A 26,866-nucleotide genomic window follows, 5' to 3' on the forward strand; every position below is an offset into this window, starting at 1 on the left:
TAAAAACGTATGGTCACTTACCATAAATAAGTTAATATAGTAGAGTTAGTGGAATCTCCAACAGCCGGAGATAAATATTTTAATCAGGCGGCTAGGGGCAGTCCTAACTGCTTTTACAGTCGGGCTTGCGCACTAGGCTGAAGGCACCACGCCCCCTTTTCTTAGGTATTGTGTGTTCCTGCAGAAATCAAGCTTCACCCTTTGGATAGCATCCTTGAGTGCAAAAGGGCATATTTTTACCCTTTAAAATGACTCACCAGCTCAGAGTGAATAAAGGCTAGGTTGAGTTTTAGCCATCCTAATATCTGTGTAGTGGTAACTTACTGTTTTAATTTGCAATTCCCTAATGACGTATGAGTTGAGCATCGTATTTGCTATCTGTAGATCTTCTTTGGTGAGATATCTATGCAAATCTTTAGCCAATTTTTTTATTTGAGTTGTTCTTTTTTTTCCTATTTTAAAAAAAAGTTTTATTTAAGTAATCTTTACACCCTACGTGGGGCTCAAACTCACAACCCCGAGATCGAGTCGCATGCTCTTCTAAGTCAGCCAGGAGCCCCTGGGTTGTTCGTTTTCTTATCGTAGAGTTTTAAGGGTTCTTTGTATATCTTGGATAACAGTCCTTTATCAGATACATGTTTTATAAATATTTTCTCCCAGTCTGTGATTTGTCTTCTCATTCTCTTGACCACCCCATCTCCGTTAGGAAAAAAGTACTTTCAGTAATAATCCTGAAATGAAATGACTAGTAGTGGCCAGAAAATAAACTGTGAAAATATTATCTTATTAAACTTTAAACTTCATCTAAATATGATGCTAGTTTGTGGTCCATTGAAAAAAAACAATAAGATGCCAGTAAATTTTTTAATTAAAAATAAAACCAGTATTGCAGTACAAAGGGTAAGAGATTAATACTTTTTTTTAAAGATTTTATTTATTTATTTGACAGAGAGAGACACAGCGAGAGAGGCAACACAAGCAGGAGGAGTGGGAGAGGGAGAAGCAGGCTTCCCGCAGAGCAGGGAGCCCGATGCGGGGCTCGATCCCAGGACCCTGGGATCATGACCTGAGCCGAAGGCAGACGCTTAACGACTGAGCCACTCAGGCGCCCCGAGATTAATACTTTTTAAATTACAAAAATGTATCTTAAGAACTTTTATCCTACATATTGGATTGGTAAAGGAATGAATGATACAGTTTCTGCAAATTTGTCAATGGCTGTCAAGACTGATCATCTTTGCATATTTGTGTTCCATAAGCAGTATAATCAGATTTGTCAATTGCTGGAGCACAGCCATGAAAAGACATGGAGGAAATATAAGTTCATACTATTAAGTGGAAGAAGCCAATCTGAAAAGGCTACATACTATGATTCCAATTACATGACATTCTGGAAAAGATGAGACTGGGGAAAAGATCATTGGTTGCCAGAGTTTGGGAGGTTGGGAGGAATAGGTGGAGCACAGGGGATTTTTTCAGGCAGTGAAACTTCTATATGATACAGTAATGGCAGATATGTCATTAAACATTTGTCAAAACTCATAATGTACAACAGTCCAAGAAATCTAACAGTATGCCATGGACTTTGGGTGATAATGATGTGTCAGTGTAGGTACATCAGTTGTAACAACGTCCCATGCTGGTGTGGGAGGTTGATGGTGTGGGAGGCTGTGCCTGTGAAGGACAGAAGGTATATGAGAACTCTCTGTATATCACACTCAATTTTGCTCTGAAACTAAAACTGCTCTAAAAAAATAAAGTTTACCCAAAAAAGAAGAAAGAAGTGGAGAGGATGTAAAAATTGACCTGCTGTGCGTGTCAGACATGCTAGATACACCGCTGTATCTAACATACTTAGAATAATGGCTAGCACATAGTAAACACCATACAAAGGCCTGCTTTTATACTGTTTTCTACATTTGAAATATTTCGTAATTAAAACCACATCTAGGGGCGCCTTGGTGGCTCAGTCGGTTAAGTGTCTGCCTTCGGCTCAGTCATGATACTAGGGTCGTTTGACCGAGTCCCACATCAGCCTCCCTGCTCCGCGGGAAGCCTGCTTCTCCATCTGCCTGCCACTCCCCCTGCTTGTGCTCTTGCTCTGTCAAATAAATAAAATCTTTTAAAACAAAACCAAACATAACTGGCTTCAGCACACAGTTAACCCCGGGGCATCCTGCCATTAAGTGGTGAGAGAGAAGAGGAAAAACCAGCAAAAGAGACAAGGAACAGCCGATGAGGTGGAAAGGAAAGTAAGACAGTGGTGTCCTGGAATCCAAATGAAGAATATGGTTCCAAGAAGGTGGGAATAATCAGTTGTGTGTATACATCAAGTGCTAGTGAGAGGTTAAGTAAGATGTTGAGAAATGGCCATCCGGTTAACAGCATGGAGGTCACTGATGTCCTTGAGAGTATTTTCAGGGAGTGGTCAAGAGGGGATGGGAGGAGATAAAAGTGAGAGTACAGATAGAGCTTTCCTTTGCTGCAGAGCAATGGTTCTCAAATGGGGAGGATTTTGCTTCTAGGGTACAATTTGGTAATGTCTGCAGACCTTTTTTTTTGAGGCGGGGTGCAACTGGCATCTGGGGGTAGAAACCAGGAATGTTGCTAAACATCCTGAAATGCACAGGACAGACGCCCACAATAAAGTGGAGCAGAAATTTAAATATCGAGTCTAAAATGTCAAAGTCGAGGTTGAGAAACCGTTGTTGTAAAGGGAAGGAGGAAATATGTGGTAGCAGATGAGAAAAGTAGAATAAAGAGGATTTTAAGAAAGGAGAACTAACTTGTTAATATATTGATAGGAATGAAGCAGAACGTATCACTGGCTAAACAGCAGGAGAAAAGTTGATAATTTCTGTAAAGAAAGAGTGCTAAAACAAACCTGTGCAGTTGACAAACTCACAGAAAGAGTGCACAAAGCAAAATATTTATAGAGAAAAAGAAAGAGGTAAAAGAGAATCTTCTTTGGAAAGTTTTTTACAATCCTTTTTTTTTTTTTTAAATATTTTATTTATTTGACAGAGAGAGATACAATGAGAGAGGGAACACAAGCAGGGGGAATGGGAGAGGGAGAAGCAGGCTTCCCGTGGAGCAGGGAGCCTGATGCGGGGCTCGATCCCAGGACCCTGGGATCATGACCTGAGCCAAAGGCAGACGCTTAATGACTGAGCCACCCAGTCGCCCCTACAATCCTTTTTTTTTTTTTTTTAAGAGTTTATTTATTTGACAGAGAGCGAGCAAGCACAAGCAGGGGGAGCAGCAGAGGGAGAGGGAGAAGCAGGCTTCCCGCCGAAGTGGCAGCCAGATGCCGGGCTCGATCCCAGGACCCCTGGAATTACGACCGGATCAGAAGGCAGACGCTTAACAACTGAGCCACCCAGGCGCATCTACAATCCTTTTTAAAATCAACCCAAAGTAAGATTCATGGTCAAGTTCCATTAACCTAATAAAAGTCAAATCATACTGGGGCACCTGGGTGGTGCAGTTGATTGAGCGTCCAGCTCTTGGCTTTGGCTTGATGATCTTGGGGTTGTGGGATTGGCCCACATCAAGCTCCACACTCAGCGAGGAGTCTGCTTGGGATCCTCTCTCCCTCTCCCTCTTTGCTCCCCCCAACTTGAGTGCATGCTCTCTCTCTCAGCTAACTAAATAAATCTTTTTATTTTATTTATTTATTTATTTAAAGATTTTATTTATTTATTTGACAGAGAGAGAGACAGCGAGAGAGGGAACACAAGCAGGAGGAGCGGGAGAGGGAGAAGCAGTCTTCCTGCCGAGCAGGGCCCCGATGCAGGGCTCGATCCCAGGACCCCGAGATCATGACCTGAGCTGAAGGCAGTCGCTTAACCAACTGAGCCACCCAGGCGCCCCTAAATAAATCTTTTTAAAAAAGAGATCATACTGATTTTAATATTATTTAAAGAACATGTATAATGTTAAACTCACTTAGGACACTCAAGAGATATACCCAAGGGGACCAGGCCCCCTCCTTCTTATGGAATCATCTTCTAAAATGATAATTTTGGAACTGAAGGGGACTTTAGAAGTCATCTCACTTTTAATTTCCATTTTATTGGTGAGGAAACTGAGGCTCTGGGATGCTAGTTGATGTGAACAGTTACACGGCTGGCCCTGAACTTTTAGGTAAGCCGCTTAGATGCTGAATGATGTGGATACCATAGACACTGTGGAGTGTTGAAACAGATACATTAGAGGGACAATTTATAAATGTAAATGTTCTGCTTCACTTAAGTTCATTTCTAAAATGTTCAGCAGCCTCCTAAGAATGAAAATCTTTCCCAGCTGCATTACACATTTTTCTTAGATCTGTCTTTTGTACAAGGGGAAAAACACAACACTTGCAAATTGTTCTGAGGGAAACATTACTTAACATCCCTTAAGTGTCTCCTGGCAGTGACAGCCTTCCTTTCAAGTGGAAAAGTAACTTCGGGTCAAAGAACTTGGAGGGAATACATAAGGCCATCTTTCAAATGATTTCCCCCCTTTTCAGTAAAAGTGGCTGGCAAGGGAATATTCTGGGGTTCTAAGGTGTCCATTTTATTTATGAAATGGTCAGATAAGTAAGGCTAGAACAACTAACTCATTCAAACACAAATGCAAAATCAAGAGAGCTTGCCTTAGTCAGTGTTCAATTGCCATAAAATAGTTTTCTGTCGATTTTAATACTAGTAACAACCTCCTCCAAGAAATTCCTCTCTCTGATTCCCATGCTTTATTGATCAACCTTTCATTCTGACTAACCTTAGACTGATTCTCTGCTGATTCCTTCCGACTTCCTGATTCATAACTGCTGATTTGTCTCAGAGATCAGATTCTGGAATTTCCCAATTCCACTAGAAGTCTTTATTTCTATTCCTGATCTTTCACATATATTTGTACTTGCTCCTGGATTTCACCCAAGCCATCAGCTGCCCTCTCAAACTCAGTGTGCTTGGAATTAAACTCATCTCCCACTTCCCTTCCAAAGGACTCCAAGCCCAAATCCTTGTTTATGACTCCTGTCCCAAAAGAATTAACCATAGCATGCTCTTTTACACGTAAGAGTTTGGATGACAAATTATATTGTCACTCAACCTATTTTCATGAAAGGCACTGCTATTTTTCAAGTCAACTAGATTCAAAACCTCAACCTAACCTTTAGCTGCTAAATCCAATGTAGTAGAATCCTCTTTTAGAATGTCCTTCAAATCTCCCCTTATTCTTGCATTCCCAGTAACACCCACTAAAACCTTACTTCGGGATCATTAATAAAGCTTCTTACTCCCTGGTATCTCTCTCTCCCATCTTCCTACCCTCCAATGCATCTAGTATAAGTAATTAACTCAATCTTATAAGAATCCTGATTTTATCCTCTCACCTCTCTGCTTAAAAATTTAAATGTAATAATTCAGTGAATATATACAGTATTTATTATGTGAGAAGCAGTCAGTCTTGGCCCTCAGAAAGCTTCATTCATTCAATATATATTTGAGTGCCTACTGTATGCACCTCACCTCTGTAGGCATGGAAGCACAGTGATGATAGGCATGGCCCATGACCATGTAAAAAAGCTTCAATAGCAATATAAGACAGCCAGTTAGAGAGAAGTCTTAAGGGGACATGTGATGAAATGGGAAATGAGTGATTTTTTTTAAAGCACCCTAAGAAACAGGAACTTGAACAGATACCTACACACTGATGTTCATTACAGCATTATTCAAAATGGCGAAAAGGTAGAGACAGCCCACCAAGAGATGAATGGATAAACAAAATGTGGTCCATCCATACAATAGATTATTATACATAAAAAGCCATAAAAAGAGATTGAGTTCTGATACATGTTGCAATATAGATGAACCTCTAAATCATCACACTAAGTAAAAGAACCCAGTCACAAAAGGAGAAAAATTGTATGATTCCCCTTATATGAAATATCTAGAATAAGCAAATTCAGAGACAGAAAGTAGTTAAGAGGTTACCAGGGGTTGAGAGGAAGGGGAATGGGGAGTTAGTGTTTAATGGGTACAGAGTTTTGGAAATAGCCATGATGGTTGCACATTATTAGTGTAATTAATGCCACCAAATTACTCTTAAAATGGCTAAAATGGGAGATTTTATGTTATATATAAAAATTAATGTAATATGCTAAAAACCATTGAATTGTATGTTTCAAGTGGGTGAATTATATAAAATTTAAATTATATGTCAATAAAACTATTTTTAAAAAAGCACTTGAGGAGCACCTGGGTGGTGCTGTCAGTTAAGCGTCCAACTCTTTTGGTTTCCACTCTGGTTGTGATCTTGGGGTAATGAGATTGGGCCCTGCTCCAGGCATGGGGCTCTGCACTCATTGCAGCGTCAGCTTGGGACCCTCTCTCCTTCTCCCTTTGTCCTCCCCCCACCCCCTGCACTCGTGCTCTCTGTCTCTCTCAAACAAACGAATAAATAAATCTTTTTTTTAAAAGATTTTATTTATTTATTTGACAGAGAGAGAATGAGAGAGAGAGCACATGAGAGGGGGGAGGATCAGAGGGAGAAGCAGACTCCCCGCCGAGCAGGGAGCCTGATGAGGGACTTGATCCTGGGACTCCAGGATCATGACCTGAGCCGAAGGCAGTCGCTTAACCAACTGAGCCACCCAGGCGCCCTAAATCTTTTTTTAAAAAAAGCACTTGAGAGGGGCTGAGAGTTGAAAAATAAATCAACCTTCTCCCTCAAAAATAAATAAATAAATAAATGCACCTGAGAGTCAAGTGCAGAAACTGGAATGGTTTGGAAAAGAAACAAGAGCAGGAAAAGTGATGGTTGCTCAGGCAAATGTTTGTCATGGTGGTAGATAAAAGCAAAATGGTGCCCTGGCATGGAGAATCTGTCCTGTTGTCTTGCTAATAGAATAAAATTTAAAGGTCTAAGCTTGACTTTGGCTCTCAAAAATGTGAAACATACCTCCTGCTAAGACACCTGCTTCTCTACCGTATTCTTCGCCCTAAGGTTTCCTTCACAGCAGGCTTGGTCGTGCCATGTAGCTGGCTCAGGATACCCTTTTCTCATCACCCTTCTCTCACCTGCCCAATCTGGCTCCCTTGTTCTGAAGTCAGTTAAATGCCATCTACATGAAATCTCCAACTGACCTTAGCAATAACAGCCTGTCCTTTCTCTGAGCTTCTATAGCCCTAGGCAGTCACGCCAGTCTCTGTGTTTCTTGGTTCTATCTTGTTATACACATTTCTCATCAGATGGTTAAGGTCTTGGAGAGCAGAGTTCATATTTACATTTCTCGTACGTACTTCCAGTAGCTGGCACAGTAGAACAAATACAGCAATTCCCCAGTCTTGTTGCCAGAATGCATTACTTAAAAGTTGCAGAGTAGCAGAACAACCACCTTATAATGGCCAAGAGGGACAGCCCTGGGTTCAGAAAGACTCAGGTTTAATTGCCAATTTTGCCAACTTCCAGGTGTGTGAGTTTGGTCAAGTTATTTCATTTCTGTGCACTTCAGCCTCTTCTCCTGGAAAAGGGGAGAGTGCTTGTACCTGCCACAACAGTTCTTGCAAGGGTTAAACAGGATTTTAAAATGTGAAGTGTTTAGCACACTGCCAGATTACCTATAAATTGGAACGACAGTGTAAAAAGCAAAGAGGAAAATCATGACTGATGATTTATCTTAAAATCAACACAGAACAGATGTAGCCCTAAAATTATACTCTCTTAATGAAACGCTCTTCCAAATTTCTATAAACAAAATGAACGGAGAAACAAACCAAATGGCTTTTGGTATAATGGAATCACATCCCTTTCTGGACATAGATCTGAACTCACTAAGGTCTTCAGGACTGATAATTTTGGAGAAAAGAAAAATGCAAAATAAAATAATTCTCATAAGTCTTGTTCAAGTATTTTCATGTAATCTTTCTACACATCTGATAGTAATTAGTGGCATATTAAAATGATAAATGTAAACAGGATACTTAAGAAAAGACAAGGTGACTGTCGTCCTTAGCCTATTTTTGGCTGTTAATTTTTTCTAATATTTCATTTTTTATCAATTTTTTTTAAAAAAAGTAGTCATTTAAGGTAACACATACATGACTGAATTATAGTATGTATGACTTGGAAGGGACAAGCCTTTTTGGTTCTGCCCCAAGATAATCACTGTTAACAGTTTGGTGTATGTGCTCCCATAATTTTTCCTGGAGTACATACAATTAAATCAATAAAGATGGAATCACACATTGGGGCACCTGGGTGGCTCAGTCGTTAAGCGTCTACCTTCGGCTCAGGTCATGATCCCAGAGTTCTGGGATCGAGTCCCACATCGGGCTCTCTGCTCAGCGGGAAGCCTGCTTCTCCCTCTCCCACTCCCCCTGCTTGTGTTCCTGCTCTCGCTGTCTCTGTCTCTGTCAAATAAATAGATAAAATCTTTAAAAAGAAAAAAAAGATGGAATCACACTATAATACTGTCCTCTGTTTTTTTTTTTTTTTGACTCAATGAAGTATACTAAGATATCTTCCCATGACAGAAGATAGAATCTTTTATTATTTTTAATGGCTACATATTTCATTTTATGGAGGTACCACAATTTATCCAATTCTCTATGAAAAGATGACTCCAGGTGTGTGTGTGTGTTTCAGCATTCAAAAATGCTTGAAGTTGAGTTGCTGTATCACAAAGAATGAACATTTAAAACTCTGATACAAATTTAAAAAGAAAAAAATTAATTATTACAAAATTGCCTTCCCTAAAGAGCCATGCATACTTTGTAACAATCTTTTTTTTTTTAAAGATTTTATTTATTTATTTGACAGAGATAGAGAGCACAAGTAGGCAGAGAGGCAGGCAGAGGGAGAGGGAGAAGCAGGCTCCCTGCTGAGCAAGGAGCCCGACGTGGGGCTTGATCCCAGGACCCTGGGATCATGACCTGAGCCGAAGGCAGCTGCTTAACCAACTGAGCCACCCAGGTGCCCCTGAAAGCTGTATTTTAAAACTCACTATGCTAAGGGCGCCTGGTGGCTCAGTCAGTTAAGCAGCTGCCTTCAGCCCAGGTTGTGATTCTGGGGTCCTGGGATCAAGTCCCATGTCGGGCTCCCTGTTGAGTGGGGAGCCTGCTTCTCCCTCTCCCTCTACCTGCTCCTCCCCCTGCTTGTACTCTCTCTAATAAAAAATAAAAAATCTTAAAAAAAAAAAAAAAAACTCACTATGCTACCCTTCATGTATAATTTATTCTGGATTCTTTGGAGACTGTTCTCTTGGGTGCATTAAAAACAAACAAACAAACAAACTTCCTACTACCAATGGAAAGTTTTTAGAAGCCAGGTTTTAGCTCTAATTGTCTGCGAGTCCCCTGCCAACACTAATGGAACAAGCACCATAGTGAGTGGTTGCTATCAGAAAGGTTCCACAATTTAAAAAAACAAACAAACAGGGGCACCTGGGTGGCTCAGATGGTTAAGCGTCTGCCTTCAGCTCAGGTCATGATCCCAGGGTCCTGGGATCGAGTCCCACATCCGGCTCCTGGCTCAGCAGGGAGTCTGCTTCTCCTCTCCCTCTGCCTCTCCCACTGCTCATGCTCTCTCTCTCTCTGTATCTCTGTGTCTCAAATGAATAAATAAAATCTTAAAAAAAATAAAAAAACAAACAAACAAAAACTCATCTGTTATAATCTTGATATGAATCACTGTGGTTTTCTTTCTTTCTTTCTGACATGTGTCTGAGTTTGTAACAGAAGTTCAAACCCAAACGCCCAGAATCTGATTTTATTTTATTTATTTAATATTTTATTTATTTATTTGAGAGAGAGAGAGAGAGAGCGAGAAAGAGAGAACATGAGCAGGGACAGAGGGGAAGGGAGAAGCGGACTCCTCTGCTGAGCAGGAGAGCCCAACACGGTGCTCAATCCCAGAACCTTGGAATCATGACCTGATTCCTGAAGGCAGATGCTTAATCAATGAACCATGCAGGTGCCCCTGGAATCTAATTTTAGATAACAATTTTAATTATAAAACAAAAACATAAACCAATAAAAACACTCTTTTGGCTTTAAGACTGTGCTTTCATGCCTCTGTGGAGTATGTTTTTACATACCCATACTCCTGAGTATGTGAAATTGGTACTTAGTCCATAACTCAGATCTTCAGTGAACAAGATGGCTCAAGTACATTTAACTCATACATTACAATTATATTATAACCCATAAAACCAAAATGGAAATATAGTTGACCCTTGAACAACATGGGGGTTAGGGACACTGACCTCCCCCACCCCAGTCAAAAATCTGTATAACTTTTGACTCCCAGAAAACTTAACTACTAATAGCCTACTGTGGCCTGGAAGCCTTACCAATACCATAAACCATCAACTAAGATGTATTTTGTGTATGTACTTTATACTATATTCTTATAATAAAGTAAGCTAGAGAAAATGTTTTAAAGAAAATCATAAGGAAGGGAAAATAATATTTACCGTATTGTACTTGTAAAAAATCTGCATGTAAATGGACCCAAGCAGTTCAAACCCATGTTTAAGGGTCAACTCTAGTCGATCAAGTAACACCATCAAGCTCCAATTTTAATACAATTTGAAACTTAGTTCTGCATCTATATATCCTTCCCTTTGTCCTTAGCATCACAACACAAATAATCAGGGTAGCAACATGCTTTAAAATTTTTCTTCTTTCCAGACTCCTTGTAGCTAAATGCAAAGGAGACATAGCACAAGTTGCTGGACAGGATTTCTGGGAAAGATATTTAAGGTGGTGCTCAGCTGGTATGTCGTTCAGTCCTCATGCTCTCCCCACTTCTTCCTGCCCAGCCCAGAGGTGCAGGAGCATCTAGAGATGCTAGACATGTGGCATGTAAAGAAGGGTAGAGCAAGGAAATTGGAGGAGACTGCGTCTCCAATGACATCTTTAAATGGCTCCCCATTCAGGGACTACTTCCAGAAACAAAAGAAAAATAAGACACCCAATGCACTGCAAATTGGGTTTTCTGTGCTTGGGGCCAAATATAATCCCAAAGTAGATACAGAAACAACTGCCTCTTAAAATAAAAGCCAAACACATATAGGTTTAATAGAGATGGGAGGGCAGTAACTTTGTATCTAAAGGACTCAAGGCACTTTCTGAATTATCTAATTTATAACTTTAACATACCAGGAAATATATGGTCCCATAAGTATTTGGAACAACTCACATAATAGCTGCCTTTTTTTTTTTTTTGAAGATTTTATTTATTTATTTGACAGAGAGAGACACAGCGAGAGAGGGAACACAAGCAGGGGGAGTGGGAGAGGGAGAAGCAGGCCTCCCACAGAGCAGGGAGCCCGATGTGGGGCTCGATCCCAGGACCCTAGGATCATGACCTGAGCCGAAGGTAGACGCTTAACGACTGAGCCACCCAGGCGCCCCATAATAGCTGCTTTTGTCAGCCAAATAATGAAAACCTCTTAAATGCTAAAAAGTGGCCAAATATAAAAGTGAATGTCACTAAGACAATAGAGTCTAGAAAGAAACCCATACATTTACAGTCACCTGATTTTTGACAAGGGAGCCAATTCAAAAGAGAAAGGATAGTCTTTTCAACAAATGATACTGCAAAAGAGGATAGCTGTGTCCAAAAGAATAAAGCTGGACCTCTATCTCACATCATATATAAAAAGGAGCTCAAAATGGATCAAAAACCCAAATGTAAGAGCTAAAAGTAGAAAACACTTAGGAAATCAATAGTTAGGTGTCGACTGATGCTTTGGATACACTATGGTTCTTTAGACATAACACTAAAAGCACGAATGACCAAAGAAAAAATAGACAAATGATAATTCACCAAAATTAAAAACCTCTGTGCTGGGGCACCTGGGTGGCTCAGTCAGTTGGGCATTTGCCTTTGGCTCCGATCAAAATCTTGGGTTCCTGGGATTGGCCCCGCATCAGGTTCCCTGCTCAGTGTGGAGTCTGCTTCTTCTTTTCCCTCTTTCTGTCTCTCCCCTCCACCTGTGCTCTCTCAAATAAATAAATAAAATCTTTTAAAAACAAAACAAAACATTGGGGCGCCTGGGTGGCTCAGTTGGATAAGTGTCTGCCTTTGGACCAGGTCATGATCCCAGGGTCCTGGGATCGAGTCCCACATCGGGCTCCCTGCTCAGCGGAGAGTCTGCTTGTTCCTCTCCCTCTGCCCTGCTCGCGCTCTCTCTCAAATAAATAAAATCTTTAAAACAAAACAGAACAAAACAAAAACCTCTGTGCTTTAAAGGACGTAAGTGAAAAAACCCTATAGAAATGGGGGAAATTTTCTGCAAATCATGTATCTGATAAGGGCCTAGTATTCAGAATACATATAAAGAACTCTTACAACTCGACAAAAGATAAATAATTCAAGTTAAAAAATGGGCAAAGAATATAGGTATAGAACCAAGAGAAATGGAAACCTATGTCTTTCCACAAAAATTTGTATAGGAATGTCCTGCAACATTGTTCGTAACAGCCCAAACTTGGAAACCATCCAGATGTCCATAAACTGATGGATAAACAAAATGGGATATAAATATATATTATATATATATAAAACTACATATAATATATATAATATTCCATTGTATGTCCAGTGTGTATACTGGAATATTATTCAGCCATAAAAAGGAATGAAGCATTGACACTGGCTGAAACATAGATGAATCTTGAAGACATTATGCTAAGTAGAAGAAGCCAGATATGAAAAGGACAAATGTTGTTGGATTCCACTTATATGAGGTGCCGTAATAGGCAAATTTAGAGGTTGAAAGTAGAGTAGAGATAACCAGGAGCTGGGGGTTACAGTCACCAGTAGTTTAATGGCTAGTGTTTCTGTTTGGGGTACTGAGAAAGTTTTGGAAATGCATAGTGGTGATGGTTGCACAGCATTGTGAATGTAATTAATACCAGTGAACTACACTTAAAAATGGTTAAAATGGTAATGTTATGTATGTTTTACCACAATAAAGAAAAAAGGAAAGGAATGGAGAACTATTAGTTCTCCACTATTAGTAACATGGATGAACCTTGAGAACATTATTCTAAGTGAAAGAAACCAGAACAAAAAGGCCACATGTTATATGATCCCATTATGCGAAATGTCCAGAAGAGGCAGATCCATAGAGACAGAAAGTAGATCAGTGGTTGCTGGGGGCTGAGGGGTGGGTAGTCAGGGGGAGAGGAAAAGAATGGGGGGGGGGTGACTGCCATTGAATTGTATGTATGTATGTATTTAAGTAGGCTCCACACCCCCAGCATGGAGCCCAGTGCGGGGCTTGAACTCATGACCCTGAGATCAAGACCTGAATTGAGATCAAGAGTCAGATGCTTAGCCAACTGAGCCACCCAGGCACCCCTGAATTGTACACTTTAAAAGGGTGAATATTATCTCAAAAAATTTTTAAGTGAATGTCAAAGATAAGCAATAAAGTTTTTTGACATGGAATGTTAGAAATTTCTTTATTCTTACTTATTTTTATTAAGCACCAGCTTAATACTGCAGAAAATTTCAAATCACCCATTTTTCCCTCCCTCACCCAAATTCTTGATAAAGAGCTCTTCAAGTGAAGACATGCTCTCTTCTCTCTTCTGTATAAAACTTTATCAAATAAAGGCAAATAACTGTGTACATCTTGCTGTAAAATGCTGCCCACGGCTGTGGAAAGTGTCTGCTCAGGCTCCTTTCACTGTCCAGGTCCTGAAAGACTCTTGTTCATGAACTGCCTCTTCACAAAGCAAGTCCACCACTAGCAAGAGGGGATAAAACAGAAGGAACAGTGGTGGTCAAATCACAATGCAAGTTCAAGGTAAGGTCAGAATAGGAATTTATGTAATAACAAAATTTAATCTTGGTCTGTCATCCCTTATTTTATAAACTTCTTGACAACACGTTAAAAAATGTTTTTTTGACTCACAAGTCAAAATAATGACGACAAAAAAAGTAATACATTTAAGATATCTCACACAAAAAATCTGCCCTATGGGTTTACAATGCCCTAACATAAGAACAAACAACCAAAAATGTTTATTATATGCAATTCATTATGTAGTGTGACTCAGTGAATCCCTACCGTGTAGTTAAGCAACACTGCAATGCAGAAACTCAAAGTATTCTCGCCATAGAAAACCTTAGTTTGTTTAATAGTAGCTACATGATAAAAGGTTATTTACCAACTAAATAGGTAAAGAAGAGGGTCTTACCTTGCTAGGTTTATCATTCTGAGGGTCAAAAACTTTCTCACAAAGTCTCAGTCCAGTCTCTTGTCTCAGCTGCTGTAAGTAGGCCCTCATCACCTCTAAAATAAGGAACAGGCAGAACAATAAAAAAAATCCTGAGAATGCATCCCTCATGTGCTGGTCGCTGGTCTGCACAATGACGTTGGCAATACACTTCTACACATTCAAACAGGATTAAGAAACAGAAATGACAGTCCCAATGGTTTTATAACTATTTTGGTTCAAAAGATTCTCTATGTGTTATACTTGTTACCAAGAATCTTTTTTTCTTTTTTTTTAAGATTTTATTAGAGAGAGAGAGAGAGAGAGCACGCAAGCAAGGGGAGAGGCAGGCAGAGGGAGAAGCAGACTCGCCACTGAGCAGGGAGCCTGATGTGGGACTCGATCCCCAGACTCTGGGATCATGACCTGAGCTGAAGGCAGTGGCTCAACCTACTGAGCCACCCAGGTGTCCCGCCAAGAATGTTTTGAGAGAGTGACTGGTAAGATATTATCCGTGCTATGATTCCACTCTCGACGTGTACACCAATCAAGACAAGCAAAGAAGGGGGGTAAAAAGTCAAATGGAGGAGATCTTGTGCCATAGAGAGGAAGGAAGAAACCCTGTTCTTACCATCTTCCTGTTTGTTTGCAGGTTTGGCATAAATTGCATTAAGTGGAAAACCAGGCTCTCCAGGAATGGGAAAATTAGTGATTCCCAGCGTATACATTTCTTTTTCACCTTGGCTTTTGGAATTGCACTAAAAAAAATTATACACACACACACATACTTTACAGAGAAAAGGATAATAACATCCAATTTGTAATTGTTTTAGTCTAAGTAGATATGCCTGGGATTACTAATGTATTTGGGTACCCTTCTGCAATCTAGGGAAGTCTGTGGACTCCTCAGAATAATGTTTTATTCATTTATTTATTGTTTTACTTATTTATTTAAAATATTTTATTCATTTATTTGTCAGAGAGAGAGCGTGCATGAACAGGGGGAGCGGCAGAGGGAGAAGCAGGCCCCCCACCGAGCAAGGAGCCTGATATGGGACTCGATCCCAGGACCCTGGGATGATGACCTGAGCCAAAGGCAGATGCTTAACTGACGGAGCCACCTACGCATCCCCAGAATAATGTTTTAAATGAATTAAATAAAATACACAAAATTATAAAAGAAATCAATTATGGTCAAACACAGTAATTACAGTATTAAAAAGCCAAATTTATGACACACACATGCATGTGCTTCTTTATTAACACAATGGGCCTAATAACTAAAATTTGAAGTAGTAATGAGTGAAAATAAAATTTCAAAATAACTTCAACTCTAAATGTAAAATGAAAATGCTGTCGGGGCGGGGAGCCTGCTTCTCCCTCTCCCACTTCCCCTGCTTGTGCTCTCTCTGTCAAATAAATAAATAAAATCTTAAAAAAAAAAAAAAGGAAAATGCTGTGATTTTTCCTGGAGAAAAAGTTACAGGTATGGCTAATGCTACTGTGGGTTGTTGCCTACATTAATAATTAAAGTAAATGCTAAATCTCAGTTACAAGTTAGTGAAAAGAAAGACGTAATCTTTTTCCCACTCAAGCTCATGAACCGTTGAATTATATCCTTGGCTCAGAGGTTCTTAACCTGGGGCTGAGGAAGATTTCTGTCTTGGGAAAATACATGCAAAGCCTTAAAACACCAGCCCCTTATCTTCTCATTAGTCAACTAAACTACTGTTTAGAATCCACATTCAGATTTTCCTCTTAGGTACATGCTCTAAGTGGGAGGAAGTATTATCTACTTGTCCTTAAAGTCTCAACAAGTCCAGATAGCTGGGAGGGTGAACATGTATCAGTATTGTGTTTTTCTGATAGACAATCATCCAAGTTTAATTACCTTCTGGAGTTTCTTTAGACACTCAGAAATGTAGAGAGTTATATATATCAAGGTTCTATCAGCTTCATTCTGCAGGGGCCGGGGTGAAGGGGGGAGGAGGAGGGAGGGAGGAACAAAAGTTAAAAACAGTCCTGATTAAAACATAACTATCACGTGTAATAAATGAATTCAAGCTTTGTCTTTTGAGTATCAACTGAAAACTGTGCAAATGTAGTTCCTACAGCATCAACAGTTCCCATTCGCCAAATGCAGTCTTCCCAAGCCACCTTTCTGTCCACTCCGGGGCAGGGAGCCACCTCCTGCAATCCAGAGCTGTGGGGCGGCCCTGCCTCTGGGTCCCAGGATGCTGTGCCAACAGCCCCTCCCTCCGTGTAGGAAGGAGAGTTTAACAGAGCTGCTTGGAAAGCCTGAGGTGTACCATATGGTCGGCTAACTTTTAAAACCTCCTCACTTCAGGATCTCTGCCGAGAACAAAAGCACTCCTGACTCTAAAGGAGGAAACAGCTATTTCACGTGTTTCTTGTTCCTGAAGAGCTCCAAGAGCCCAACTCTTGATCTAACCAAAAGGAAAATGTGAAGACTGGAGGTCAGATTTTACACAGATTTACAGTTAAAAAAAACAAACAAACTACACCTGCCCCTATTTTTAAGGGCATAGGATATTCAGGAGAGAATGAAATGTGGCAGAATTACATTTATTTACACCTACTACACACTTAGACCGAGCGTTAAATACAAAAAACACCATGAATGTCATAGGATGTTTAGACTACAACTTGTAAACCAAGAGCCTGCAAAAAAGATTTCACACCCTTTTGATTCCAAAAGGTCAAAGTTTGTCAAGGAGAGGCTGAAGTTCCATATTCTAGAATATTATCAAGAAAAGTTGTTGACATTCCTGTAACTTGCTCATAGGATGAACTCAGAAAAGTTCTTTTTTTTCCTATTTCTCCCTCTCCTTTTCTGCCACCCTCCTTCTAAACTTCCTTTTGACCTCATTCCTCACAAGAGCTAAGAGCAGAAAGGAAGAAAAGGTAGCTGAGGGAAGGGTCAGGATCACTGAACTTTATTTCTCCATCTCAGGTCCAGGACATAAAAATATATAAAAATAACATAGCTACAATGTAGAATTTTTTTTAGTTTTGGACTGGTACATAAGAAAGCACATAGTAGGTGCTTTATTAATGTTGAATGAATAAAAGCGTCTACATCATGGGTTGGCAAACTTCCTCTAGAGAAGACCAGATATTAAATATTTTCGGTTTTGTAGGCCAGTCTTTGTCACAACTATTCAACCCAGCTGCTGTGGCATGAAAGCAGCCATAGACAATATATTACAAAATGAATGTGGCTGTGTTCCAATAAAACTTTATTTAGAAAAAGAGGCAGTGGGCCAGATTTGGCCCTCAGGCTATAGTTTGCTGATCCATGGTATACACTTTGGAGGAAAAACGAGAAACTAATACTGATACAGAGTCTAATACTAAGTACTATTCTGGGTTTTTAAGGTCATGCAAACTCATTCAATTTTATTTACTCCTCAGAACAACCCTGACTGCCAGGTAGATTATTATCCCCATCAGAATACTAAATTAAATATTAAAAGCTCTGTACTTTACCTTAATTTCATAGTTTTTGAAGAAGACATTGGCCTTAAAATAATAGATGGCTTCATCCACAATATCTGTATCTTTTGCTAAACAGGACACAAGGGGAGAAAGGCAGAGAACATTAGCTAAATGTAAAAATAACACTTAACAAAGCTATAGAGAAAAAAAAAAAACAGCTCCATGGTCAAAAGTCTTGGAGTTGAGTGAAATAAAATGAGGCCATTGAAACATAAGGTCTTCAGAAACAATTTCTAGAAAAATAAGCACATGGTTTATTCTAATAGCTCTACTGTTTTTATAAAAAGTCTACTCATTAGAAACAAATTAATCAGTACAGAAAAAATATTTTATTGTCACCCTAAATCTCACTACCTAGAAATAACTACTATTAACATTTCGTGAACATCATTCCAGACATCTCTCAATGCACTTATAAAAATAGACTGAGACAGACTAACTTTGATAAAATCCTGTTTAAAAATAAAAAGTGTTCAATGTAATTTTATATGAATTAACATACTGCAGTTTCAGGGGGGAAAAAAAATCTCAATTGTCATTTAGGAACACACTGGGTTCACACATACGTCTTTCTTTTTATGAAAACTGTGACTTAAAATATACTTGTACAAGCTGTTCTAGGTGGCTGGAGACTGAGAAAAGCCAGAAATACTGTTGTGACAAAGATAGATCTCATTATACAATTTCTTGGGCAGTTTTTTGTTTTCCTTTTCTTATTTCAAAAAGGTCAAAATCCCAGGGTCTTGATATCCGGCAGGCGGCTGCAGCAATGCAGAGACAGTTTTGTTTTTGTTTTTCAGAGAGTTATTTATATTTCTTGTCCATAACCGCTATCCCTCTCACACCGCAGAAATGCAAAGTAATCCTGGAGGTTTAGTACTCTGAGTTAGCTGTCTTTAACCCTGCTCATTCCCCTGCTAAAGAATTTCAACAGAATTCTAACTCTAGACTCCTCTGTTCTTGCAATTTTCTTATCTGCAGAAAGGACACTTCCTCAGAGGATTCAGTGTTTACAAAACCAGTTAGTTCTAAACGTAACAATGTGGGGGTAGGGGGTGGGCTACAAGATTTGGAACCTAGAAGGGTGTTTGGCACACAAAGGTGTTAAAAAGGTGTCTGATGAATGTAAATAAATGAACCTGATTAATGCTAACAGTTATTTAGCTCCAGCATAGGCTTGTACTCCTTCATGATTCCAGTTCATTCTAATCCTGCCCCCTGGGGAAGAGTAACAGGTCATTCCCTGTCTACAGAAACCATGAAGATCTGGTTTCTTGGGGTCCTGTTCTCCCTCAAGGGCCCATGAATTGTTGCAGAGGTGGTAATTAGATAAACTCCATCCTTGGTCAATTGCATCTTCTGATATGCTACATGGTATTCTGTAAAGATCTGGAAGGATTCTCAAGGAATCTGGGACAATATTATTTTTTAATCTTTCTTTGCACTGTATTTCTTTTAGATTATTTTTCTTCTTTTTGGTCTTTTTTTTTTTTTTTCCATCTGTTCCTTTTCCTTCATCTTGGAATCAAGTAAAAACTGTGGTGATTTACCAAATTTATTTAGTTTACTGAACTTTCAACTGATGTTGAAAACAAAATTAAAAAGAGGTCATGTCAAATAGTCTGGCAGAGGAATGAAGATGGGTCAGTACAAAATTGGTAATGAAAACCACGGTCTTAAAAACCTTGAATGGAACTCTGATGCAGATGCTTGAATGGAACATGGTTCAGGGAAACCATGTCTAATATAATACAAATTATACTGTTGGCAGAACATCTCAGAATGTGTCAGAAGAGTCTAAAAAGAATGGGGCTTTCTAAACAGTAAGAAATGGTTCGAAAAAAGAGAAAGTGAGTACCAAAAAAGAAAGCAAAGATATAAAATTGAGAAAAGCAAGAGAAAGAATGTGTAATGTTACACAGGACACTTAAGATTTAAGATCGAGGTACTGCTGAAAATGAAGATCCTGAAGAATGAATAAGGGAAGTAGATATAGATGGGGGAAGGGGTTAAAATGTCTTGGGTTTTTTTTCTCCAGCCTTATGACAGAAAAAGGATGGGGACATGGTATTCTATAGAAGTAGCAGCATTAGATCACTTTGTAAGAACCAAGAGTGATGACAGAACAGTGTCGAGAATTAAGCACATTTCCTCTTCCCTCTCAAAAAAATATCCAAGAGAACTCAGCAGCAATAATACACTTTCTTACTCAATACAACATACATGACCTTGAAAGGCCTAGAGGGGCAATATCTATCAAGCAAACAGAAAATACAAGAGCAGTGTGAGACAGAGGACTGAGCTAAGAATTTGCCTGATGTGATAATGTCAGAGAGTTGCTAGATGTTTCCTACTAAAATCTGAAAATAATGGAAAGAAGTTTCAACTTACTCTCTCTAGGGGCAGGTCCTTTGAACTGACTTCTGATAGGCAACAGTGCCATGTTTCCAATGAGTTTGGTGTCAGGGTCCATGAGAGAAGAGTGGTAAGCCTGTAAGGTCAAGCCAGGTAAAAATACGGAGACAAAGAGAGCAAACGTCAGCGGGGCAGACAAGTAACATTTTTACAACGGAAAAAAAGAGGAACCCACCCAAGACTAACTAGGAGAGGAGGAAAAAGGGATGGTAGCAGCGATTTCCTGGAGCTGGCTTTTACTGCCTCATGAAAACTGAATGTTAAATTTTGTTTTGTTTTTTTGTTTTTTTTTTAAAGATTTTATTTATTTGACAGAGAGAGATACAGCGAGAGAGGGAACACAAGCAGCGAGAGTGGGAGAGGGAGAAGCAGGCTTCCCGCAGAGCAGGGAGCCCGATGCGGGGCTCGATCCCAGGACCCTGGGATCATGACCTGAGCCGAAGGCAGACGCTTAACGACTGAGCCACCCAGGCGCCCCAAGAAAACTGAATGTTAAATTTTGAGCAATTTTTAAATTTTTATTTATTTTACTATTTTATTTTATATTTTTTAAAGATTTATTTACTTGAGAGTGAGAGAGCACAAGCGGGGGAGAGGGGAGCAGCAAAGGGAGAGGGAGAAGCAGGCTCCTCACCAAGTAGAGAGCCCAATGTGGGGCTTGATCCCAGGACCCCGAGATCATGACCAGAGCTGAAGGCAGACGCCTAACTGACTGAGCCACCCAGGCACCCCTTGAGCAATTTTTAAAATATTTTTATTTATTTAAGTAATCTCTACACCCCACATGGGGCTCGAATTCACAATCCTGAGATCAAGAGTTACATGAAGACTGAGCCAGCCAGGCGCCCTTAAATTCTGAGGAATTTTGACAAATTTTGAGGCAAGCTGTTGTTAAACACAGCCATTACTAAAAATTAAATTATATAAATTTGTGATTAATTATATTAAAAACAAAGGTAATACTCAAAATTCATTACTTCCTATTTTAAATTTATTTATTTTTTTAAGACTTTATTTATTTGCGAGAGAGACAATGAGACAGAGAGCATGAGAGGGAGGAGGGTCAGAGGGAGAAGCAGACTCCCCGCCGAGCAGGGAGCCCGATGCGGGACTCGATCCCGGGACTCCAGGATCATGACCTGAGCCGAAGGCAGTCGCTTAACCAACTGAGCCACCCAGGCGCCCTACTTCCTATTTTAAAAAATTATTTTACTATTGTCTGTGATCCTAAGGTTATTTATAACTTTTGTATCTTTGTGGCGGAAATACTATGCAATGGTGTGCTACTGTGCATCTTCCAATTCCATGTTCAGTGACATTACATTGGTAACTGATGGGAGTATTTACACTATAGAAATAGGCAGACACTATAAGAAATCAGGAGTACACCGCCCCCCCCCCCGCCCCCCCAGCTATAGTTAAACCAGAACTCAAGCACTGGCTTTTTAGTTCTACCACTTCCTGGCTATGTTTGACCAAGACATCACTTTTCTTCTCTTAGCCTGTTTCCCAATTTATAAAATGAAGAGTTATCTACTGCCCTCATTGGGTAGGTGTGAATTAAAGGAGCAGGGGAAATCGAATTTATGAGAGCAATCTGTATGCTGATTCCTAGTTCTGCTTTTTACAAGATGTCTGGCTTTTTAGTAACACAAGAAGCATACCTGTGCTTCATTCATATATTCACATATTCATTCATCCACCAAACGATTATCAAACACCTTCTATGTGCAAGGCATGGTGATAAATGGTATGCAAGACCAGTAAGATCTCTGCCCTTGAAGAACCTTCAAGCTAATGGAAGAGGCAGGTATTAAATAAGAAATCACAGCAAAGTCCAGGAATGAGCACAGGACTTTATAAAGTCCTAGCTTAAAATCTGACTTTACCACTAGTACCGAAACCTTGGGTAAGTTACTGTACTTCTCTGAGCCTCAATTTCCTCCTCTGCAAAATGGGAACAATGAGTATCTACTTCACAGGGTCACTGCGAGGATTAAATGGGATAATTTACATGCAATGTGTAGCTCAGCGCCTGTCTGGCACGTATCAGGTATCGAATGGTACCAACGGGATTCATTAAGTAAGTATCTCTAACTATGGCTTGCTCCTTTCTGTCACAGGTATGCTTCATCTAAAGCAGCCTCCACTCTCACCTTCACCAGCTGTCTTGTTACCCATCTATTTCCTTCATCACATTTGTCACTATCTGAAACTATCTTAGGGGTGCCTGGGTGGCTCAGTCGGTTAAGCCAGAGACTCTTGATTTAGGCTCAGGTCAGGATCTCAGGTGGTGGGATAGAGCCCCCCTGGGGGCTCCGGGCACTGCGCTCAGCGGTGGAGTCTGCTTGTCCCTCTCTCTCTGCTCCCCCGCCCCCAGCGTGCTCCCACTCTCTCTCTCTCTCTCAAAAACAAACAAAAAAACCCAACAACTTTAAAACTATCTTTTTTCTTTATTTCCGTTTACATGTTTGTCTGTCTCCCCATTAGAAGGTAAACTCCTTGAGCGTAGGGATTTGTTGGCCTTATTCACTGCTGTGACAGTACTTGGCATGCAGCAGGTGCTCAGTAATATTTTTTGTGTGAGTAATCACGTTACTGAAGCTCCTTTTCCTCATCTGCAAAATGGAGACCATGATGGCGATAAATTCACCCCACCAGACTGGCTGTCAGAAATGAAGGACAACCAGACTACAGTCAGTTTTACTCCTGCTCTGATGCACACGAAAACAGAAACATTTGGAAACCAGGAGCGGGCCCTGCATCTGCTCCGGCGGCCCCTACACCCAGCAGCGAAGGGTGGCCACCACTGCCGGGGCGACAGAGAAGGAGTCCGGGAAGTGGAGTATGACAGTGATAAGCAGCGGGAGGGACCCGCCCCCTGGGGTTGAGGAGGAAGTGGGCCTGCGGCGGGGACAAAAAGAAGCCGGACCCCAGACTTGAGAAATTAAAAATAAAAAGCACAGCCCTTGGCTTCTCAGCTCTAGCGAATCTTCGGGGATCCTGCTGGAGTGGGGGGAGTACAGAAAGAGCGAGAGAAGGGGTCGGCACTGGAACGGAGGGGGCGAGCGGGGACGAGGCAGCCTCCTCTGCACGCTCAGGGTCTCTGGCCCACTCTGCCGCGGCCCCGTCCCCCCTGGCCGACACCCCCGGGCCGACCCAGTCCTACAGCGACCGGCCCCCTTTCCTGCTTCTCCCCTTCTCAGGCCCCGCTTCTTCTCTGCCCTCCTCCGCCCGCTTCTCTCAGCTCACGCACGATTTCTCGCTGCTCCCCCCCAGCTCTCGCCATCTCCCCACACCGCGAATTGGGCCCCCGTACCGGCATCTTGGCGGCGCTGGTGTTTCAAGATAGACGAGGAGGTTGGGGTTCAAGCGCGGCGCTTCCGGTCCGGGGGCCCGGGCGGGGTAGGCGGAAGTTAGGCGGAAGGGGAGGGTGAGGGGAGGACGCGGCACTTCCGGTCCTGCTGTCCCGCCGCAGGCAGCTGCGGCTGCGCACAGTCGAAGGGACGGCAGAGGGCGCCCGAGCACTAGGCAGGGGCTGAGTGCTGCGCATGCGTAAAGGGTGCGCGAAAACGGGGCTACATTTTTGGGTTACAGAATCCTTGGTTTTTCCTCAGAGTTCATTTTTTCAGTGAATCATTCTCTGGATCACGCTATTTTAAATTCAATCCCACTCCACTCCCCTGCGTCATCCTTATTTCCCTCTTTTTTCCTTAGTTATGATTCTTTTATTATTTAGCTTTTGGTATTTGTTTCCCCATCCATGTGAACGTCAAAAAGGCTGGGATTTTGTCCGTTTGGTACAATATTGCATCCCCTGCGCCTGTAATAGTGATATACATAGTAAACATCAATAAATATTTGATGAGTGAATGAACCCAACTGGTTCGTTCTGGATTTTACAATGGGTAAAGGGGAGCTCTCTGAGAAGGGATTTATGTATTACTCTGTACTGCAGGTTTTTTGCGTGTAAAAACTGAGAAAGTGGACTCTCGGTTTGAATCCCAGCTCCAACATTTACTAGCAGTGTAATCCTGGGCAAGTTAATTAACCTCTCTGTGCCTGTTTCCTGAAAATGGAGAGAATAGTACTTACCTCATTGTTTCATGAGGATGAAATGAACTACATGTAAAATGCTTAAAACTCACATGCCTGGAACACCCTAGAAGTTCAGGAGTTTTTTACCTATTACTAGAAAGCACTTCATGTGTTAGTTCGCAAACTGGCCCTTCTACACAGAGGCTAAGGACAGACTGAAGAATCCAGATGTACAGGTGGTGGTTTTAATAAGCGAGGGAACTTACTTGTGAGGCTTATTGTTAAAGGGTTTTGTGTCCCTTTAGTGCCTGCAGTTCTTGGTCACGCTACTTTGAAGAATGAAGAGGTAGACCAGACGAAGAGTGGTGGGCAGCAAAGTTTATTGAGCAAGAGAACAAAGCTCCCGGAGAGGGAGGGGGACAGAAGTGGGTTGCTCTCGGAGTTTCTAAGTTTAGGTGTTTTATGAGCTCTTTTGCGTCTGTATATCTATTAGGTTAATGTTCACGTGCTGATGGTCTTTTTTTTTTTTTTTTTTCTGACATCTGGGGGTTTATGTCTTACTTGCCCCTTGCCTGTGATATTGACAAATGCTTTTGTGGTTAATTGTTTTGTTTTAGGACATTTTGCATAAGTCATTTCTGCAAAGGCTGCAAAGCAGAATGTCAGTGTGGTCCTAAGCTGCAAACAGGATGTCAGTGCTGTTTTATTTTAGCTGTCCTGACTCCATATTTTCTTGTTGGGAACCCTGGCCCTGACTACCTAACTGTCCAACTAACTCCTAACATTATCTCTGGCGAGGCAAGAGTAGATCTCTCCACCCACCTACCTGCCAGAATCTTTTAAGTTTATATGGAGGCCTTAACTGGGTTCAGTCACATCCAATGGTCTCAACACCTTATTCTCTCCAGACTGTGTCCTTGGAACATCTCCCACTGTGAGGGGTGGGAGGGGTGAAGAACCTCCCATTGCCTGGGCCCAGTTCAAGGATCAACCAGTGGTCACATCCTCTTGATTATCTTCCCCAACATCACCTTAAGAGCCAAGTTCATTGCTACCTCAGGCTATTTCTCCTGCCAGTCCCTCAGACTGGAATACTCTGCTCTATGTTCCCACAAATGATTTCTCATTCAGGTTTCTGGCCAAATAGTACCACTCAGGAAACTTCTTTTGACAATGAGCCCCAAGTAGTCCCTTAGTCATTCTCCATTTCATTACTGTTTTCATTTCTTCCCATTCCTTATCGAGGTTTCCTTGCTTATGGTCTCAAGGGCCCTGTATGTCAGCTCCATGAGAGTAAGGCCTTATCTGCTCTGAGTGCTCCCATTTTATCCCCAGTGCCTGGCACCCACCAGTAAATTTTTTCCACAGAATCATGTCAGGCTCTCTGCCAAGATAATGAATTCCTTGAGGACTGGAATAGACATACGCATCTTTGAAACCTGTGTCCAGAGGGGAAGGAAATTCAATCCGGCCCTTCACTTCCTGCCCAGAGGCACATACTAGACTCTCCAGAAGCTGAACCAGGGAAGAATAGCTCTAGGAGTAACGAGGGCAAATGAAGTTGCCTTTCCTTTCTTCCATAACAATAAAATTTCTAAGAATTAGCAATACTTGGAGATCAGGGTGTTTTCACCCGTTTGTACTCAGGGCCACAGGGAGAGCCCCCAAGCAGGACAGCACATTCCCAAGATGCCCATTCATGTTCTCTCCTGATTGCCCCCATGACAGCAGCTCACACCAATGGACCATGATGCAAATACCTGACTTTTGCCCCTAGCCTAAGCCCTCAGACACAAGTCACCACTGATAGCTATGGTTCCTCACACTTGGCATGTCTTTAGTTAAAACGGATCAAATGGGACACTGCAGGTGTACTCATGCTATCTAGCCCAAGAATGATTAAAAATTTAACCTGAGCTGTGGGTTTCCTATAAGGACTTAAACTGTATTAGCTGGGGCGCCTGGGTGGCTCAGTCGGTTAAGCGACTGCCTTCGGCTCGGGTCATGATCCTGGAGTCCCGGGATCGAGTCCCGCATCGGGCTCCCTGCTCGGCAGGGAGTCTGCTTCTCCCTCTGACCCTCCCCCCTCTCATGCTCTCTCTCTCTGTCTCATTCTCTCTCTCAAATAAATAAATAAAATCTTTAAAAAAATAAATAAATAAAATAAAATAAACTGTATTAGCTGGACGATCCAGGGCCAAATGGCCAATGAAGCTAGGTCCCGTTGAGGATTAAATGAAAGAGATTATGTAAAATATTTCTTAGCATAAGGTCTTGCATAACTCATTAAGTTAGATTCTGTTTTGTTTTAGCAGGACCTGGCCCATGGTAGATGCTAGAGAAATATCTGTTGACTGACTAGCCACTTTGCATGCTTTCACACCCAACGCTACTGAACTTAAAAACACTGAAAATAAGCAATTCAACCAATGTGCACATTAAAAAGAAAAAAATTATGTCCTTGACATTTTTGTGTGCATCTGTTATTATTCCAGTAAAGTGTAAATTTTTAAATGCTCAGCATCTACAAACTGCATTTTTAAGAAATCAAGGACTATATTTTGACACCTGGGCAAATTTATTCATTCAAAAATTTGCGCTGAGTATTTCAAGTTCTGACTGGAAAACAGGAGTGTAATGAAAGGTTAGTGCTATCTTTCTATTTCTTTTAT

General features: G+C 41.1%; 1 protein-coding gene across 2 annotated transcripts; it reads right to left on the bottom strand.

The window, feature by feature from the left end:
- Positions 1–13,434: 13,434 nt before the first annotated feature.
- ARPC3 (actin related protein 2/3 complex subunit 3) lies at positions 13,435–23,606 on the bottom strand. Of its 2 annotated transcripts, none has more exons than XM_035016983.1 (7): positions 23,413–23,505; positions 20,133–20,232; positions 17,733–17,809; positions 16,114–16,182; positions 14,854–14,980; positions 14,205–14,299; positions 13,435–13,750 (listed from the first exon to the last, which is right to left on the bottom strand). In XM_035016983.1, the coding sequence occupies exons 1-7, from the start codon at positions 23,479–23,481 to the stop codon at positions 13,688–13,690; spliced, it is 600 nt and encodes a 199-aa protein (XP_034872874.1). In that variant the 5' UTR covers positions 23,482–23,505; the 3' UTR covers positions 13,435–13,687. The 2 variants fall into 2 exon arrangements, with proteins under 2 accessions (XP_034872874.1, XP_034872875.1); XM_035016984.1 differs by having other exon boundaries at positions 13,450–13,750; positions 23,476–23,606.
- Between the last annotated feature and the right edge of the window lie 3,260 nt (positions 23,607–26,866).

The sequence above is a fragment of the Mirounga leonina genome, unplaced genomic scaffold (assembly GCF_011800145.1).
Source record: "Mirounga leonina isolate KUSES-001 unplaced genomic scaffold, KU_Mleo_1.0 Mir_171, whole genome shotgun sequence".
Taxonomy (NCBI): Eukaryota; Metazoa; Chordata; class Mammalia; order Carnivora; family Phocidae; genus Mirounga; species Mirounga leonina.

Bases quoted from the DNA above. Each gene is read 5' to 3' on its own strand.
- ARPC3 (XM_035016983.1), bottom strand. From the start codon at position 23,481: ATGCCGGTACGGGGGCCCAATTCGCGGTGTGGGGAGATGGCGAGAGCT. The intron at 16,183-17,732 runs GTAAAGTACAGA...CGGCCCCTGCAG, and splicing joins TCAAAAACTATGAAATTAAG to AATGAAGCTGATAGAACCTT. The intron at 13,751-14,204 runs GTAAGACCCTCT...CCCTCTTGCTAG, and splicing joins AGAATGATAAACCTAGCAAG to TGGTGGACTTGCTTTGTGAA.